Source organism: Rhododendron vialii, chromosome 12a, assembly GCF_030253575.1.
Source record: "Rhododendron vialii isolate Sample 1 chromosome 12a, ASM3025357v1".
NCBI classification, from domain to species: Eukaryota; Viridiplantae; Streptophyta; class Magnoliopsida; order Ericales; family Ericaceae; genus Rhododendron; species Rhododendron vialii.
In genome coordinates this window covers 26,378,385-26,398,793 of record NC_080568.1, presented here as the reverse complement: position 1 = coordinate 26,398,793, position 20,409 = coordinate 26,378,385, and the positions used below count along the sequence as shown (strand labels likewise).

Genomic DNA, 20,409 nt, shown 5'->3' with positions numbered 1-20,409 from the left:
CCAGTATTCTATTTTTTAATGTTCATTAATAAGTATCCATTTTTTATAAAAAAAATTATCAGCAGCCCATTTTATAAAGTTAATAGGTAAAAGTTTGCACATTTCTTATTTGTCCCTAAAAATAGATTTTATTTTGAAAAGTAAGTGAATAAAAGTGTTATCATAATGTCTCCATCGGAAATAAGTAGGAAAAGCTATAACTTTTATACTACGAAATTGAACTCTAAAAAGGGACAGATGGAATAGTATAATCTAGGGGTGATAATGATAATAAAAAATCAACCGAACGAGACGAGCAATAGTTATTCAAATTTAACAAGCTTCAAAACATATTGAAGCTCAACCTATTTTATTAATTAAGCTAGTTTTGAATGAGTTTTAATCGAGCTTAGATTTTGTATACAATATAAGCCCGAGCGGAGTAGTAGCATTTTGAGCTTGGTTTGAAACTTGACGAGCTTAAAAAAACCTTGTCAAGCTTAATTTTTTTATGCAATAAACTGATCTTGAATGATCTTTTAAAGAACGAAAACAAGTCTAAACTCAAATAGCTTGGTACGTTTGTCCGCCTCATATTCAACCTTGCCACCGACAAATCAACTTGTCTTGGTTGAAATCAGGGCCGGCTCTGAGATTTTGGAGGCCTAAGACGATCTTCGAAAGTGAGGCCCTTAATAATTGTAAACGAAAATCAAATAAAAAGTCGATAAATGAACTTTAATTTCAAAACCAAATACATGTATTTAAGGCAGAAAACCCAACAAAAAATACAATATACCACATTATTTCAAAAGCATCATTATCTTTACTTAAACATCACTCTTCTTGCGGTTTTAGCAGCAAAAGTACTAATTATGCCCTCACAATCAACCTCCTCTACCATTTCACTCTCGATAGATAGGATGGCCAGTCCATTTAACCTTTCTAAGGCTCCGTTCCGGAAAGGAAAATAAGTACTTATTTTTAAAAAATGCAATTTCAAGCTCAAAAATCATGTGCTTACGCAAATTATTTTCCTATTAATATGGGTCTTGTTTGATAGATCTCATTGAGATCTTTAATATGGTGCGAAAAAAATTGAAAAATAATTTTTCATTTACATTATTTTTTAGTTTGAAAATGTGAAATAAGTACTTATTTTTTAAGAAGGTGTTCTGGAACAGGGCCTAATTTTAGGCATGATTCCATAAAATCTGCAAATCCCAAAAAATGTCAACCATCAATTTTGCCATGAATCATGATGCCATCAAGAAGAAATAAACATAATGATATCAAACATGTAGTCCACACTCATATAGACATAAGACGTCCAGATTGAAGAACTAACAACTAATATTATGATTTTAAACCATGTATACTCATTAAGGGCCCAAACTAAAACCCGAGATAGGATGTGGGAAAAGAGAACAAATAAAGAATCGATCATAAAATACCTGTTGAATCTGTAATTTCCTTCTTGTCTCTCTTACTCTTTGATCTTGTTCCTTTAGTTCTTCGTCTTCTTCTCGATTTTTTTCCGCCCTAGTTCTGTTCGTTATTCCTCCTTTTTGTTTTTTTTCTTGCGTTCCGACGGTTCCTTATTCATTTTTCTGGACCATTGGACCTCAAGTGTAGAATGTATTGGGTTTAAAATTGGGCCCTAAATTAACACATATATACTAGGTCTCACAAATAAATAGAGGCCCTGTTTTTTTGACATTTTTTAGGGGCTTAAGGCCCACGCCTCTTGGGCCTTAGCCCAGAGCCGGGCCTCTTGAAATAAGAAATCAGTAACAAAGTCTATGCAAGTGTTTTTCCCTAGCCAATACAAGAGAAGGGGGTAAGAAAAATTAACCAAAAAAAGAAAAAAACAACCAAGGGAAGAAAAAAGGTAGACATGCTCAGCCGACTCCATCTCAACCACTTGGCAACTGAAAAATGGGATTGCAAAGAGCCAGAAAAACCACTCTTTAAACACACAATCAGCCATTTCATGTGCAGCCTCGTTAGCTTGACGATGAACCAAGGCAGAGGACTACCTAGGATGGGTAGCGAGTTAGAGCATCTACGGTGAAATAATCAAAATCATAGAATTGCTAAAGTTAATAATATTTTTTCAAAAAAGTGTTCACAGTGACATAGTTAAACTTAACAACCCCTTAGCCCTTGTTCGGTTATGGGTTTGGAAAAAAATTTCTTAACCCAAATTCACTCATTACCTATATTTTCAATAATTACTTTCATTTCTCTCTCAACTTATTACCCCTTTATCGAATCATTAATCTCCTTTTTTTTTTGCTCTCTCTCTCTCTCTCTCTCTCTCTCTCTCTCTCTCTCTCTCTCTCTCTCCACTCATTATCCCTATCTCCAATTATTATCTTATTTTCTCTCCTCACTAATTACCCAAAAACAAAACCGAAAAAATTTTCAAACCCACAACCAAACAAGGTAGCAACTCATCAAATTTTTGCCATTGAATAATCAAAATTAGCAACTTTTCGCCAATAATCAAATTCAGTGATCACGATATTTTCTCAATCAAGTACACCGATCATTACATAAAAAAAAAAAGAGCTCACATTGGAATAGCCAGACTTAAAAATATCTTAGCAACTTATCAAATTTTGGTCCTTGGATAATCAAAACTATCAACCTTTTGCCAATATCCAAATTTAATTGTCTTTATATTTCCTCAATCAAGTACATCATCATTACACAAAAATCTTCTTTCTTCCATTTTCAACATGTTTAAAACAAAAATACTTTTAAAAAGTTTTTATTTTTTTGCAAAAACAGTTTTTTTACACGTTTTTTTAATTAAAACTGTTTTTCTCAAAAAAAATTTAAACAGTTTTATTTCAAAACAGTTTTTTTATTAAAACTTTTTTTCAAAAAATGTTTTTTTAACTTTTTCTCTAAAACTATTTTTTTAAATCAAAGTTTTCAAAAACTATTTTCTCTTTTTCTAATAACCTATTTTTATTAGTTTGAAAACTATTTTTAAAAAAATTGTTTTCTATGTCACAATTTCTAGATTTTTATAAGTTAAAAAGGTGATGTGACAAATTTTGGTTATTCAATTTTGATTGTACTATTATGACCTCTATACTGCTAACCTTAGCAACCCCTAAAATAGATAATCAAAAGATGATGTGACAATTTTTGATTATCCACTTTTGATTATTCCACTGTGGAAGCTCTTAAATGGTTAACCAAAAGATGATACGATAACTTTTGATTATTCCATCACGGATGCTTAATTTATGGCTAACAACCCTGACCCATCTTTCTAAGTACGTAGGATCACGTCTAAAAATTGTCAGATCATTTGCCAAGCTACACTTTTACCAGATTTTCTACTTGGATTTACTATCTGATCTAGTCAAACGTGGTGTACACTAGGTTTAATTTTGCATATACTTGGTTTAACAGAGTCCGCTAGGCTTGACTTTTACATCATTGCGTATGACCTATTGGCTATATGAACCTATTTATTTTTTCTTAAATAACCGTGACTCGATCGGTTGTCTTTTAAAATGCCAGAGAGAAAATCCTCGATTGAGAGAATAATTTAAGCCTTTTTAAAAAGAAGTAGTTTCTTAAATTGTTCGAATTGAATAGATTTTAAAACATGGATCTAAGTAGAAAATGACTAGACGCACAAAAAGATAAAATGAATCCGGAAATTTACATCCCGAGCACGCGGGAAAGGTTTTAGCACTCCCTTTTAGAACTCATTTTCCAAAACATTAGTTTATGTGGAAGAAATTATATTGGCCATAACAATAATGTCATTTATTTACTTAAAAAAAAAAAAAAAACAACTAAAACTTGATACGGGGTCAAAGGTCATCTGTTAGAAGGGAAAGACTACAATACACACCTCTTATTTGAGTGTGTATCATATGAAGCTTGCCAACGTATTTGGTAATCCTAAGGGAAATCGTATCTAATGTAGTTCTTAACTTCTTTGGAGCAAATTGTACTAGTCATTTTGCAAAAATTGACCAAGGTTAAAGCCTGCCTACGTATCTCCATGCGAAGAGAATCAAATTGGACGTAATTTTTAAAAAATTTACAAAAATTTATTTAAGTAGTATTTTAAAAGACGAGACCGAAACTATACGAATGTTGCTTTTCTTTGCCTCAGAAGAATTAGGTACAAGACCTTTTATTAGTCTTTTAGATACTGTAGTTTAAAAAGTCCCTCAATTTGCAATTTCATACAAATCATTGGAAAAAAACATTCTTTTAAATAAAAACTCTTTTATCTCGTATCTTCTCGAAATTGGTTTCTAACTGGAATCAAATAGAGTGAAGACTATATATTTTTTTATTACATAAAAAAGTAAAAGTATTGAAAGATATTTAGGCCATGTTCTTCCTAATTTTTGCTCAGGTATTTTTTTCCCGTATAATTACTTTTGGCAATTTTTGTTTACCATTTTGTCGTAAGTTTTGGGGGCTAATTATTCATCTCAATGAGAGGAATAAAAAACATAAAAATGCACACCAGGGTTGAAAAGAGTTTAAATAAGGCCACATAAAGATAAAAAAAGAGAGAGCTGTTTGGGTTTATTGTGAATTATTTTTGTTTTTGGTGGTAATCTTTTATTTTTTAGACTATTTTTGCCGAAGCGAACGGCCAACCCATAAAAGTCAGTATGAATCTAACCAAACTGGGTGCTTTGGCTAAATAATTGAGCTAGATTTTTTTTTTGTCCTTATTCAATTTGTTTTCATATTTGTTAGTTTTGTGTCAAATTTTTTCATTCGTAGATTATTGATTCGTATCGTCGAAAGAAATCCAAAAAGTAAAGAATTATGAACCAAACTAAATTTTTTTTTGAATAAAGACAAAATAATTCAAAAAATCAGTTTTTTTTTTTGTCTTTACTAAACTTTTTAAAGATTTTGATCATAGTTTTGTACGTTTTAGATTCTTCTCGTCGGGACAAATCGATAATCCAAAATAAAAGTCAACACAGAACTATAATAAGTGCATAAAAATTTAAATAAAAACACAAAGAATAATCTGACTCAATTATTTAGCATAAACACCAATAATAGAAACGAAATCGAAACAGAATTTAGCAACAACCAGGTAGAAAGTAGAAACTCTAAAAGCAAGTGAAGCAACTGATTTTGAAAACCACGGCAAGAACATATCAGAGTGTCTAAATATCAGCCCCCCCCCCCCCCCCCCCCCCCCCCCCCCCCCCGCATTTTAATGGTAGAATGGAACCCACACGTATGTCAGAGTGTCTAAATATGAGCAAGAACATACCAACACTGACATAATGCTGCAACAACATTTTGCACAAAAACTGCAATCTATATATGAGCAATTCCTCGCGTTTCTTTTCCAATCATAAAACCTATTTGTGCAACTGAATCAGGGATGAGCCAGCGAATCATCATAAGAACAGGGTAACCTACACTGAAATATTAGGACTACGTTTTATTTGTCACATATGTTCTTGTTTTAATTCAACAAGCATTGTACATATGATCCACAACCATGTTATTCAGCATATGTACACATAAACCGAGTCACAAAACATGACCTGAGATAACTTTACAGGACGCATTCAAATTTTACCGAGTGTCTAACAACCTCCACTTGCAGGCTCTATCGAGCTCCTAAGGCCATTACCTCTCAGCTGTGTGCAGTGCTCTTCCGCATCCGCTTGAGCACATATAATCACGACCGAGAGGCCATTAATATGTGCCTCTTGCATGATATTGACGGCATTGTCAACAGTCATCCCGGGTATGACCTTCATCAGGACTTGAACAACATACTCCCTCTTATTGTAGTCATCATTATGGAGCATGACTCGATAGGGAGGGGAAATTTTCCTTGATTTCCTGAAAACGAAACCAACAAAACCATGATACCAAAAGCTAAATAAAAGTTTGTAATTCTAGGACATTAAGTAGCAATGTTGTTGCACATCCCAAGGGTTTTGGAAAAAAACATGTAGTTTAGGGCTTGTTCCCCCTCCTTTGCGAGTCAGTTATTCTCCAAACAACGATTCCGAGCGGCTTCTTCAGGGCTGATTTATTTTGGTTCATCTCAGGTATGATCTGACCTCACCTCACCTCTGGATTACTTGTTGGTTTTAGACCTTTTACACAGATGAAAAGTTCAACTGCTGAGTAAAGAAAGAAATCCAATACGAGATGTTCTAGGGAGAAACTTACTATAAAATGAGCTGATGTTGTTGGGACCAAAAACTGTTTTCGCAGGAAAAATGTTTTCGCAGGGTTCAAAATTGAGAAGTTTTCATTATCTCGGGCTCGAATTTGGAACAGTGGTTTGGTGGGTTGAGTTCGTGTGGTTTTGTAGTGTTACAAGTGAGAAATCCCACAAAACCAAGTGGTTGTACTGGTTTTTTTGTGCCACAGTCTATATGCTCCGGCACTCAGATTTTGGAAGATAAAATTCCTTTTTGGTGTTCTCTCTGGCCCACAACTCTCCATTTGGTATTGGGTTGTTTTCAACCTCCACCTCTCTTCCATTCAGATAGCTTCTTTGAGACACGTTGCGTTCCTCAACTATGTTGGCATTGATTGATTCTCTATTCCTACAAGTATGTTTCGCTATGGGGCTTCTGATAAGGGCAAAGTATTTCAAGAGTGTCGTCAAGAAAGGGTTCCTAGGTTCTGCACCAACAGCTGACAAGAAGTCCTCAAAGGAGGATTTAGGTAAGCATTTACACTTGAACATACAAGGCAGCAGAGGAGTCGCAACCCATCTCTGCTTGCACAGATTCAGTTATGGAGTTTGGTTAGACTTCTAGGACCAAACATATGGATATGGTAGGTAAGTCGTGTGTGATGGAGCTTGTTTTGATTCTTCTAATAATGGTGATGAGGGATGTCCAAGGAGAACAATGCTGCACCACAGGCTCAGACTCCTCGGCTTACTGCACATACTATTTCCTCTTAGTGTTTTTTTTTTTTGAAACAGCAAAATATTATTAAGAAACTTGATAAGGGTATCAAGTGGGGGGAGAGGGGAGGGGGATCCAACCGAAGGTTGGACAAACACCTGGAGGGACAAAGCCCTAAACACCTAGGGCAGGCCGTAACAAACAGACCAAACCCGAAACACCAATGGACCTAAAATGCCCAGATCATTCAACTCAGTACAAAACCTAAGGGCCGAAATACCCAAATTTGAAAATTCAGCACAAACACAAATGGCTAGGCTCAGCCCAATCCCAAAACCCCGTTCCCTACCCTACGTAGATCACCGCTATTTCCTCTTAGTTATTTGCCTGTTTTGCTTGTTATCCTGTATAACCGTTTGTTTTCAATGAATTTCTTACCTTTCCTCGAAAAAAAAAAAAAAAACTGTTCACTTTTTGAGTTTTGGGTTTATATTTGTAGAATATACATATTGCTCATGTTAAATTAGAATTGTTCTTGAAACAAGACAGTTAAATGGCCTCTCCGGCTCTTCCCCCTACATACCATACCATGTAAGTTGATTCATTGATTGGTTAATTCAATAAGAAATTGTAGTTAGACCCCAAAAAATGCACAAAATCTTTTTCTTAACAGAAAGAAAAACAAACAAAAAAGAGAGGAAAAAAACCAGAAAAATCAGAAAAACACCAAAACAGAAAGGTGACACTACCATCTAAGCTAACAGATGGTAAGGTTTTTATCCATACGACGGGAGCATATTGGCCCTTTATTATGATGTCTATCTAACCGTTGCTTGTGTTATGCTTTAGTATCCTCCTTCACGTATTGTTCAATAATGAAGGCATATTCACTTCACAAAATATAATTCTATTAACGAGTAGACCAGCTTAGACGCCTTCGCTATCTGATAAGTACTGAAATGTTTACATGTCGACCGGCCAAGCTACACTTAGTGCCGTATTGGTCTACATATTGGTTATATGTTACTTGTTTTGCCCTCTTTAAGCTTGTAGATCATTGGAGCTCACTGGGTGATTTTTGAAATGAATTTGGAAGATTTGAAAACTACTGTCAAGTCAAAGCAAAGTTTTGGAAGTCCATGATCTAATTTATCAACTTTATGAAGTTTAGGTTGCTAAATGTAGTTTCTACCCAATATAAAATTAGGTTGCTGAGTGTAATTTCTACCCGAGAAATACAAAAGATGCATTTTGACCTAGATTAAAGAAGGAAACCTTTTGCTTTACATTGTTTAAGCTTTGAAGAAGACGAAAAGAAGCAAGGGAACAACCCAAAGAAGAGATCTAAGGAGTTTTCCATGGAGATTCTAATGACGATATTCGATTCATCCATAACCATGAGTGGTTAATCTTCCTCTCTTACAATGTAGACTAATTCCTAACCTAGTAACAATGGGCTACATAACTGGAATTCTTCCATAACCATGAAACATGAAGACAGATTATTCTCGGAATTCAATTGCATGTAATTTCTTGTTGACACCATTAGAGCTACATAACAGGTCTTAATCATTTTGGTTATTCAATTTCTAAATTGGTACAATAACTTGGTATTTTGAAGTTAGGATGGAAGTGAAACCCTAAGACCTTCTCAACCTTTGAAATTCAACTCAGCAATTATTAATCTTCTTGGTTTACATTTGTTAGATAAACTAAAAACCACTAATATTTTTCTGAGTTGAATTGAGAATTGATTTTTTTAAAATAATAAAACATAGCCTTTTGATCCTTGTGGTACGATACTTGGACCCAAACCACCATCCTATTTACATCAAGGTCTTAGCTCAGTTTATATAACTTAATTATAATGTGGAAATGACCTTCCACTATCCATACCTCACACCAAATTCAGCTTCGCGACCAGGTTTTGTTTTCTCTCTGGTTGGTATGTCCAAAACACCACCACCTTTCCCCGCTGCAGCGGCTGGTACTGACCAAAAAAAGCTCCGGTTTGTGCATTGCTTATGGAGAGCATATTTATCACCTGCCATACAAGTCATTAATCAAATACCAGGCATACAAGGAATTGTCATATTACACAGACACAAGAGTGAAGCAAGATTTCATCTACCTAGGGAAAAAAGGAAGAAAAAAACTCATCAGAAAACACGTGGGTCCAATACAAGAATGTCAGTTAAAAGGAGAATGAGGGCGGGATATCATCTTGTTTCGCTTGAGAAAAACTGTCCATTGATGAAAGAAGCAAACCTGAGGAAGCATATATTGCTAACTTGCTGAGTATTGGTAATTTCGAATATTTTAAGGAAGAAGAATACATCATCTTCAGAAGCTCATATAAAAGAGAATTAACAATATACAAACTTCCAAATAAGTCAGTGTTCTAAAAGTTGCTAGGCACTAGTCGGCCAGAAGAGAGGCATCTAGCGCCTAGAGGCCGACTAGCTTCCTAGGCGGTCGACTAATCGGCGCCTAGGCTGATTTTTATCTACGCGTTGGACCCCCGTCTAGCACTTAGGTGCCAACTACTCAGCCACCTATACCAATTTTTAGAACAGAGCAAATAACACGGTACTAATTAACTCGATTGTTCCTTTGTTGGCAAACCAATGAAAAAGTAATCATAAGGTGCAAATAGGATAAACTCTGGCCTGTAAATAAGACAAAAATCTATCCTTGACCAGGAGACGAAAAAAACAGTTGCAGAGATCATCACAATTGTGCGAATGCCAATGAAATATGTTTTTAATTGAAATGGAACCTCATTTATGCATTATTTGGAATGATATACAAGCATTTATAGTGTGAAGCTTAATTTATACAAGTCATGACGGTCTAGGGGTGACTTAGTTGTCAGGAGCTTCTAAAGCGAGGGTGCTCCCATGATGGGAGCTGTAATTGGCGCTCCCGTCTGGCTCCCATCGAGATGGGAGCGTGCTCCTAAATAGGATGGGAGCTTCCACACAAACTTCAAGGAGGAAATTTGGACTTCTCTTTGCAAACATATGCAAGGAAGAAGAAAGAGAGAAAAGAAGTAAAGAGATTTAGGACTCTCGTCTCGTATTTGACTTGTCTATGTGTTTAGCCCATAAATTTGATATAAAACCTATATTGGGCCGTCTTTTATCACTCATGTTTATGTAATACATACTTGTATACACGCTCCTTTCGGCGCTCCCAACTTAGGATCTTCTACATACCCCCGCTCCCGTGCTTCTGCGTCTGCTCTCACTCCCGTTCCCACTTTGAGCAACTAAGGGACTTCGATCTTGTCCTTTTACGAGTAGAACATATTCTGTGTGTGTGTGCATATATATATCAACTTAACTCTGCCTGGTTTGTGCTTAGAGCCTTATCTTTATTCCCTAGCCGGCCCAAGCCCGGATAAAGGAGGAGGGTTGTGCGTTAGGTAGCTGACAGCCAGCATGTAAAAAAACCCGTCAGATCTCTATGACATGAATCCAAATATGATAACGAAACATGCTAGGACGTTCCCTTTAAGCGACGCGTTGTGCCTGCCTTCGGGTGCTTCGAAAAATGAGCAAGGGGCGCCACACCGGCACCCGGGTGTGGTGATAAGTGAGCAAGGGTTCCCGTGTGTACCTGGACGAGCACGGGTAAAGAACCTAGCCCAGGAGGAAGATTAGTATAGCTTGTCTTCAGGAAACTAAGTGGGTAGGGAAGAAAGCTAGGGAAATAGAGAACACAGGTTATAAGCTCTACTATACGGGTAAGAATAGACATAGAAATGGAATAGGTATCGTAGTAGATAAACACTTAAAAGATTCGGTAGTTACAGTCACGAGGAAAGGAGATCGGATTATTTTAGTTAAGCTTGTGATTGGAGGGAGCATAGCTAATATTATTAGTGCTTACGCACCCCAAGTAGGTTTGGATGATCTCACTAAAGAGCAATTCTGGGAGCAGATGGATGACGTGGTTCAAAATATACCTCTTGGGGAGAAGCTATTTATAGGAGGCGATTTCAATGGTCATGTGGGAGTGCATAAGTAAGGGTATGAGAAGGTGCATAGTGGCTTTGGTTTTGGTGACCTTAACGAAGGTGGTCGAAGGATTTTAGATTTTGCAGTAGCTTTTGACGTTATAGTGGGAAATACCCTCTATAGGAAGCGAGAAGAGCATTTAATTAACTTTAAGAGCGGAGCCAATAGAAGCCAAATTGACTACTTCCTTGCTAGAGGTGCAAACCGCTTGACATGTAAGGATTGTAAGGTTATTCCCGAAGAGTGTCTAGTGGCACAACATAGACTTTTTGTGTTAGATATTAAAAGGAGGAAGGAAACTAGAAGCCCACGAACTAAATGGTAGGGCCTAGGAGGGGAGAAACTAGAGGTATTCAAGGAAAGAATGTCTCAAGAAGTACAGTGGGGAATGGAAGGAGATAGTGACAATATGTGGAATACCATAGCTAACGGTATTAGAAGAATATCGAGAGAAGTTCTCGGGGAGTCGAAGGGAAAAGGTCCAATCTCTAAGGAGACATGATGGTAAAATGACGAGGTTCAAACCAAGATAAAAGCCAAGGAGTGCTTTAAAAAGTGGCAAAAGGACCGGAATGAGGAAAATTTTCAGGGTTATAAGCAAGCTAGCAAGGATGCTAAGTTGAAAGCCTATGAGAATTTCTACGCTAGACTCGATAGTAAAGATGGAGAAAAGGTTATTTATAAAATTGCCAAGTTGCGAGAAATGAGGGCTAAAGACGTTTCTCAAGTTAAGTGTATAAAAGTTATTAATTCGGTGGTGTTGGTAAAAGACAAGGCGATCCGGGATAGATGGAAGTCGTATTTCGAGAAGTTGTTAAATGAGAAACATGAAGGAGGTTTTGGTGGGGAGGAAGAGTATGTACCTGGCGAGAATATAGAATATGAATTTTATTGGAGAATACAAAAGTTCGAAGTAACCAAAGCTTTGAAAAGGATGAAACCGGGTAAGGCCTTAGGACCAGATGGTATCCCTATTGAAGTGTGGAAAAGTCTAGGTGACCTGGGGGTGACTTGATTGACGAAATTGTTTAACAAGATAATTATGACGAGGAAGATGCCCGACGAGTGGAGAAGGAGCACTCTAGTACCTATCTATAAGAATAAAGGGGATATCTAAAGCTGCAACAACTATAGAGGTATTAAATTGATGAGTCATACAATGAAGTTGTGGGAAAGAGTTATTAAGCATCGCTCGAGGATGGTGACTACGGTGTCAGAGAAGCAGTTTGGGTTCATGCCCGGAAGATCAACCATGGAAGTTATACACTTATTAAGGAGAATGGTAGAAAAACATAAAGCAAAGAAGAAAGATCTCCATATGGTTTTCATAGACTTAGAAAAGGCTTATGATAGGGTGCCTAGAGACATCATATGGTGGGTTCTGGAGAGAAAGGGAGTGACCAAAGGGTATATCGAGGTGATTAGAGACATGTACGAAGGTGCCGTCACTACCATTCGATCACCAGTAGGGGAAACGAGTGAATTCCCAATTACTGTAGGATTGCAACAAAGGTCAGCCCTGAGCCTGTACCTTTTTGCCTTAGTTATGGATGTATTGACTAGACAATTTCAGGAGGATATCCCATGGTGTATGATGTTTGCAGATGACATTGTCCTCGTAGATGAGACCGCTAGAGGTGTTAATACGAAACTAGAAATTTGGAGGAAAGCATTAGAGTCAAAGGGTTTTCGAATAAGTAGGAGTAAAATTGAGTACATGGTGTGCAAGTTTAGTGGTACCAGCAGTGCGCACGAAGAAAGAGTGATGATCCAAGACCAGGAGATACCTAAGAGTGATCATTTTAGATACTTAGGATCACTCATTAATAGTGATGGAGAGATTGCCGATGATGTGACCCATAGGATTCAAGTGGGGTGGCTCAAGTGGGGGAGCGCTACTGGTGTACTGTGTGACAAGAGGGTACCCATAAAATTGAAGGAAAAATTCTATGGAGCTGCCATTAGACCAGCGATACTTTACGGGACAAAATGCTGGCCTATTAAGAAACAACAGGTGAACAAGATGAGTGTAGCAGAAATGAGAATGTTGAGGTGGATGTGTGGTAAGACTAGAAGAGATAGGATTAGAAATGAAACGGTTCGTGAGATTATAGGTGTAGCACCCATAGAAGAGAAATTGAGGGAAAATAGGCTAAGATAGTTTGGGCACGTCTACCGTAGACCAGGAGATGCAGTAGTTAAGAGAGCAGATATGATAGCTTTGGGTAGCAATGCTACGGGGAGGGGTAGACCTAAATTGACATTAGATGCTGTGGTACGCAACGATATGAGTATAGTAGGTTTGTGTGAATAAATGGCTCTTGACAGAGCTCAATGGAAGAAAATGATTCATATAGCCGACCCCAAGTGATTGGGACTTAAGACTCGGTTTGATTTGGTTTGGTTTATAAAGATCAGCTTATCTAACAAGAATGATGGATAAAGCACTACTTTATAAGGACTCTTGGAGCTTTAAGTGCCACTTTGTCCGTTACCAAACCAATCCGTTTGTCCCTTAAGTCAAGATAAAGATCCAGGTATGACCAAGACCATTTCTTATTAATGCTGCAAAGTATTTCAAATGTATTAATACTTGTATCAGACACTCGAAACTCAGAAAAGGTTATGATATCCTCACCCACCAAGTTTAGGTGGACATCCGCTGAGCAAGTTTATTTTGCAATTCAAATTTACCATGAGCCTGGTTCAAAAAATAAAATAAAATTTACAGTGTTCTAAAAGGCGGGATTAATCGCCCATTAATCGGCGATTAATCGGAATTTTGCCCTCTCCGATGAGATTAATGCCTAGGCGGATCGATTTGGCGGTCGGCCGGTTAATCGGCGTTCGTCGGCGATTAACCGGCGATTAATCGGTCGGCGGTTAATCGGCGCTTAGTCGATTAATCGTTAGAAGGCGATTAATCGGTTAGAAGGCGATTAATCGGGGTAAAATCAGTATTTTTGGAAAATGAAAGGGGGTAACTGTTATATTTTTTACCAGGTTAAAGGGGCTTCGGCTACACTTTTAGCCTTTAGGTCTTCATTCCAGTCGATCGATCGACGATCTTGGACTTCGAGTGAAGTCGCCGCCGACTGTGAAGTCGCCGTCGGCTGTGAAGTCGCCGCCTTCTGCCATCGCCGCCGTCTGCCATCACCGCCGCACTGCTGTAATCTCTCTCTCTCTCTCTCTCTCTCTCTCTCTCTCTCTCTCTCTCTCGATCCCTCTCTCTCGATCGTATGATCTCTCTCTCACAGTTTCTCTCCCTCGTATGATCTCTCTCTCTCTCACAGTCTCTCTCTCTCGTAATTTCTGTTTCTATTTTGAAAGTCCATGGTATATATGGCCACGACTGGACTGTGGACAGTGGCCATGTGGAGAATTTTTTTTTTTTTTTTTAATCTTAAAACAGAAGTGTAGTATTGACTATTGACTATTGAGTATTGACTGCATTGTTAATCTTAAAACTTAAAAGTTAAAACAAAGTGTAGTAATTTTTTTTAATCTACTGATGTGTATTGACTGTATTGACTGTATTTTTTTTTGTGTGTGTGTTACTGGTGTAGTCTATACTGATATAAAATGTCAATGAATCCCACTCATATTCCATCTTCGGAGGCCTCTAATTCTGCGCCGCTATTGAAAAGAAATTCAGTTGATGTTGGATGGGATTATGGAGTTATTGTGGATCCTAGCAATAAGGACCGCCTACAATGCCTTTTGTGTGGGAATCAGTATACTGGTGGGGTTAGTAGGATGAAAAGACACATAGCTCAAATTAGGGGAGATGTTGCCTCATGCATTAAGGCAAGCAAGGAAGATATATTAAAGTGTAAGAAGGCAATTGATGATAATGCAGCTAAGAAAAAAAACAAGAAGAAAGCAGCCTTGGAAATTAGGGAGGAAGTGAATATAGTAGGTGATGAATCCGAAGGTGATGAGATTGAAAATGTGGCGGTGGGATCAAAGAAGAGGCCCTATGTTCTTGGTCCCATGGATAGATATACAGATATCAATCCCGATTCTTCTGACACGAGTGGATTTAAGAAGATGAGACAACCAAACATAAATGATAGCTTTTGGAAGGAGAAGAGTCATAAAGTGAGTCAATACTTGGCTCGATGGGTGTACGAAGCCGGCATTCCATTTCATGCCATAGACAATGATAGCTTCAAACGTTTTGTTGAAGCAGTTGGTCTATTTGGCCCGGGATACCAACCTCCAAGCCAATACCAACTAAGGGAACCATTGTTGAAGGAGGAGGTGGAGAGAACCAAAACATTACTCAAAAAGCAAGAAGAAGAGTGGGCTTCGACAGGTTGCTCTATCATGACAGATGCTTGGACAGACCGAAAAAGGAGAAGCATTATGAACTTGTGCGTTAATTGTAAGCAAGGGACTTGTTTTCTTTCTTCAAAGGAAGATTCAGAGGCGTCACACACGGGGGTGTATATCTTTGACTATGTTGACAAGTTCATTGAAGATATTGGGGCACAAAATGTAGTTCAAGTAGTGACGGACAACGCATCCAACAATATGGCCGCGGCAGATTTGCTAAAGATCAAGAGGCCTAACATATTTTGGACCTCATGTGGCACCCACACAATTAACCTCATGCTTGAAGGAATTGGTAAGCAATCCAAGTTTAAAGCAACTATTGACAAGGCCAAAGCGTTCACTATATTTGTTTATGCTCATCATAATACATTGGCGATGATGAGAAAATATACGAAGAAGAGAGACATAGTGAGGCCGGGTGTTACTCGATTTGCTACATCATTCTTGACTTTACAAAGTTTGATGGAAAAGAAACAAGAATTGCGAGCGATGTTTAGTAGCAATGCATGGGGTGAGAGTAAATGGGCTAAGAGCCCAAAGGGAAAAACGGCATATGCTACCGTGATGAGTCAGGCATTTTGGAATGGCGTAACCTTATGCTTGAAAGTGTTTGGTCCGTTGGTGATAGTTCTTCGACTTGTTGATGGGGATCGTAAGCCCTCAATGGGCTTTGTATATGGAGAGCTCACAAAAGCAAAAGAAGATATCAAAGCGGCATACAAGCAAGTTGAGACTAACTACCGGCCAATACTAGATGTCATTGATGGGAAAGCTAAGGGTCGGCTAGATAGTGCATTGCATTTGACAGCTTACTTTTTGAATCCTTTTTACTTCTTCAACAATTCTACCATTCAAGATGATCCTATCATTATGGATGGGGTTCTTACTTGTGTTGAAGCTTTCTTTCCCGATGATGTCAATGTTCAAGATGAAGTCATCAATCGAGAGTTGTTGAAGTACAAGAACAAAGAAGGTGGATTTGGAAGACCATTAGCCGCAATGGGATGTGCGACGAACAATGACTCTTATGATCCGGGTAAATAAGTAGTTACTTTCCTTCTTAGTATTATTCTTTTTGCTAAGTTACTTAGTTACTTAGTACTATTTTTTTGTGTGCTTTCTCTCATGACTAGTTGGATGGTGGTCTAACTATGGCAATCATACACCCAATTTGAAAAGAATGGCCACTCGAATTCTCTCTTTGACTTCAAGTTCATCGGGGTGTGAGAGAAATTGGAGCACTTTTGAGGGAGTAAGTACATACACGCACTCTCTCTCTCTCTTTCTTTGTATATATATGCATAAGAAATTATATTAACTGAAGATTTTTTTTGTATAGATACATACAAAGAAAAGGAATAGACTAGATGCGACAAGGTTGAACAATCTAGTCTATGTCCAATTCAATGCCAAACTCATCAACAATAAAAGAAATGGGAAGGATGTATTACGTACTAAAGAATCAACAAATGCACAAGGATGGCTAGTTGAAGGTGGTGACGAGGAAGTTGACCCGGTTTCGGGACTTACATGGGAGGTAATTGGGGAAGCTACGGGAGCGGATGAAGTCCTTCAACCTAGAAGGACTACTAGAAATATTGGAGTACGAGAACTACATGAGGAAGATTTTGTGTCGGAGGATGATACCGAAGAGGAGGTAGATGAGGATTTTGAGTGTGAGTCCGATGGAGAAGAAGTTATGCATGGATATGGAGAAGAAGAGGATGAGTAATTGACTAATAATTTCGTACTTGATTTCATTTGGTTTGAACGTTGAAATTTGTAATTGACTAGTAATTTTCCGTACTTGTTTTCATTTGGTTTGAACGTTGAAGTTTGTAATTGACTAGTAATTTTCCATACTTGATTTTATTTGGTTTGAACTATGAATATTGAACTTCTATGTCTCTATATTTGAAATGTAGAGAAGTGTTAACATTGAGTATCCGATAGCCAAAGAGAACTAAGAAATTTTTTGGGAGAGAAGATATATCACATAAACTAGAAAAACTGTGATTATTAATGTCAGGGACTCTAGGGAGGTTGTAGAATATTTATAAATAAAAAAAAAAAAAAAAAAACCCGACTAATTGCTAAAAGGCGATTAATGGCCGATTAATGGGTCTCGAAGCTTGAAGGTGGTCGGCCGCCCGCCTAGCGCCGAGCGCTTTTTAGAACATTGAAAATTTACCATGAGCCGTGCATAGAACTCCTACAGTATGAATATGCAATGCCCAAGGCACCTAGTGAGATTCATTTCTCCTAGAACATAAAAGAAACATACTAAGGAATAAGGAATATCAAATCTGAATGTTCTGTCATGTTACCGTGTCCTTGAGATGAAAACTAGATGAATCTGTTGGACACATAGCCAGACTTGACACCCGCACCCGAGTTAATGTAACATGAGCAACATATAAAGTTTGAAACTTCTGACGGTAATTAGGAATATGAACAGCATTATTTAGATGTGTACAGCTTATAGGCGACAAACCAAAATCTCTTCATCTTAAAGTTAACATTTTTCTCAGCTCATCATCGTTCCTAACCCAAAGCACCCCAAAATATAGAATAGTCAGTCCTGCTAACCTCAACCCAAGAAGCAGTGGTATTCTATTCTTTGCCCAAAATTCACATGGGAACTAGTATTTAGTGGAATCTATTGAAATTAAGAAAGCCTAATACTTTCAAACTTTTGGTCCAAATCTTGGCAGACCCAGTTCATATTCAAGAATTCAAATATCGAAGAAAAATCAGAATATGCAATTGTAAAACAAATCGCTCAATCTCTATTCATATCTGTGCTACACAAACATATAACTATATATACAGAGAGAGAGAGAGAGAGAGAGAGAGAGAGAGAGAGAGAGAGAGAGACCTGGTTTAGGGTGGAAGACTGGATTGGGGGAGAGAGCGACTCGGCCGCAAATGGCAGTGTCCATAGCCCCCTCGTCTTCCACTCTCTTCCCAACCAACACAATGCTTTGTTTTGGTTGCCCCAACAAAAGCAAATAAAAAATCTACAGCATTTTTTCGTTAAAGTAGACTTTCTGAATTCCTAGAGCCATGGGATTTTCTTATTTTGTTCTAGTGGTATGAGATATTTTGTCCTATTTTTATGCTGGTATTAGTTTCTCTTTTTTTTTTGTATAACCAGTTAAAATTTTTTTTTTATAACCAGCTGTCTGTGCTAGCATCTCGACTAATTTCAGCACCTTGAAGTAAAGAAACCTCTCCAAAAGGTTTCGAGGCTAACCTTAGGAAGAACCAAACTTGACCTTGTTCATTTTGGTTTTTAGATTTTGCATTTTGGATTTTGAGTGGGAAGAAATAAAGAGAGAAATGAGAGTAATAATTGAAAGAAAATTTATTAAAGAACGTGCGCTGAGAGAGAATCCAAAAACTAAAACGAACAAGGTCGATTTCCACACTAATACCTTAGAAGGGACAAAACCAATAGCTTCAGACCTTGACCGCAGGCTCAATCTCTTGGGATTATACAAGCACCAGAAAAAGAAAAGAAAAAAAAAGTAGTTACGTTATATTGAAAAGTTTGTGGTGTGGAATTCAGGGCTTATCAATGTTAAATCTGGGCCGATAGTCACTATTCATCATGGGGCGGGTGGGGATTATATACAAGGGGGGTTTGCTTCTGGATTTGCCCACCAGGAACATAGGTTCATTTTGGATTCAATCATTACAGTGACACACCTAAACTCACATGAGTGATGGACCCCATACACATACTAGAGTGTGTAGTGTGTGTGGGATCCACCACTCATGTAAGTGATGGGTGTGAATTTTAGTGTGGTACTAGCACCATTGTTTTGGATTTGCTTCTGTCAGGTTGGAATGAAAGCTAAAACAACAAAAAGGGGAAGCAGGAAAATTCATTTCAGCAAATCCAAAATGAAACTATGTTTCTCTGCCTTCGTCAAATCCAAAATGAAACCATGCAAGCACTTTACAAATACATACTCCTTCGATTTCTTTTTAAGTGTTCCTTACGAAAAGGTATGTAATTTTTGAATTAAATATAAAAGTACTTTCGTTCAAGATGAACCCTAAAATTAATTTCCACATTATGTTAACTAGTACAATAGGTTCAAGGAACTAGAACTATTATATAACACCATTTTTTTTGTTTTGACAGGTCAATCGTAATCATATCATTTCAAAAGGCTCAACACACTTAGGCCCCGTTTCAGAACTAAAAAAAGGTCCTCATTTTTTAAGTAAGGCCCCGTTCCAGAAACCTTCTTAAAAAATAAACAGCTTATTTCACATTTTCAAACTCAAAAATAAAGTAAATGAAAAATAATTTTTCAATATTTTTTTGCATCGTATAAAAGATCTCATCGAGATCATCCAAACAAGATTCATATTGCATATTTTTAAATTTCAATAAACCCATAATTTTTGAGCTTGAAATTGCATTTTTAAAAAATAAGGACTTATTTTTTGTTCCGAAACGGAGCCTTAGAAAGGAATCTACCCAAAAGACAAGGAAAAAAATAATAATATGCAACCATACTAACAAGATAGACAAAAAAACATTCAAAAAAGGAAATCTAATACTTCATCCGTCCCTAAATAAATGCCTGACCTACAAACCTAGACCTTTAGAAACATGCAATTTTTTTGTTAAAAAATTTAAACTTTTTTTCATAATTTGAAAGAACTCATTAATATATATTGATTTGTGAAAAAAATTTGAATTTTTTAGCGACACAAATACATCTTTCTAGAGAACTGGGTTTGCGGTCCGGACATTTATTTAAGGATGGAAGGAATATCTTTCATTGAGACAATAGGTCATACTGCAGTGCAGTACCAACACACATAATTCGATCAATAGAGCCGGTCAACAATAAAGAAATAGGCACCTAAGGGGGCATATAAAATCAGATAAATGTATAAACAATTTAGCACCGTGCATTCCAAAATATCTAGAACTAAGATGACCAGACAAAACTTAAAAACAACAAAACAAACAAGAAAAAACGCTGTGTCTACTCATGACACGGGAGAGAACAAACGCCGACGAAAAAATGCCAGCAAATCCTATATAACATCGATTGATATTTCATTTCATTTTATTTTCTCTACTATGCCATCATCAAATCCTAGATCCAAACAAAGTAACGATTCCAAGATAAGGATATGTAAGT

At 37.3% G+C, this 20,409-nt stretch overlaps 2 protein-coding genes across 2 annotated transcripts; one reads left to right on the top strand and one right to left on the bottom strand.

Annotated features, from left to right (window-relative positions):
* Positions 1 to 5,415: 5,415 nt before the first annotated feature.
* LOC131310629 (ATP-dependent Clp protease adapter protein CLPS1, chloroplastic-like) lies at positions 5,416 to 18,355 on the bottom strand. Its single transcript, XM_058337761.1, has 3 exons — positions 18,117 to 18,355; positions 8,775 to 8,922; positions 5,416 to 5,850 (listed from the first exon to the last, which is right to left on the bottom strand). The coding sequence occupies exons 1-3, from the start codon at positions 18,178 to 18,180 to the stop codon at positions 5,589 to 5,591; spliced, it is 474 nt and encodes a 157-aa protein (XP_058193744.1). The 5' UTR covers positions 18,181 to 18,355; the 3' UTR covers positions 5,416 to 5,588.
* Positions 14,289 to 17,430, top strand: LOC131310628 (uncharacterized). Its single transcript, XM_058337760.1, has 2 exons — positions 14,289 to 16,490; positions 16,578 to 17,430. Exon 1 carries the CDS (start codon positions 14,483 to 14,485, stop codon positions 16,280 to 16,282), a length of 1,800 nt encoding a protein of 599 aa, XP_058193743.1. The 5' UTR covers positions 14,289 to 14,482; the 3' UTR covers positions 16,283 to 16,490; positions 16,578 to 17,430.
* Positions 18,356 to 20,409: the final 2,054 nt, after the last annotated feature.

Excerpts from the sequence above, each read along its gene's own strand:
- LOC131310628 (XM_058337760.1), top strand. The coding sequence starts at position 14,483 with ATGTCAATGAATCCCACTCATATTCCATCTTCGGAGGCCTCTAATTCT.
- LOC131310629 (XM_058337761.1), bottom strand. The coding sequence starts at position 18,180 with ATGGACACTGCCATTTGCGGCCGAGTCGCTCTCTCCCCCAATCCAGTC. Across the intron at positions 8,923-18,116 it reads AGTCTTCCACCCTAAACCAG|GTGATAAATATGCTCTCCAT; the intron begins GTCTCTCTCTCT and ends CTTGTATGGCAG. Across the intron at positions 5,851-8,774 it reads GAAGCTGAATTTGGTGTGAG|GAAATCAAGGAAAATTTCCC; the intron begins GTATGGATAGTG and ends TTTCGTTTTCAG.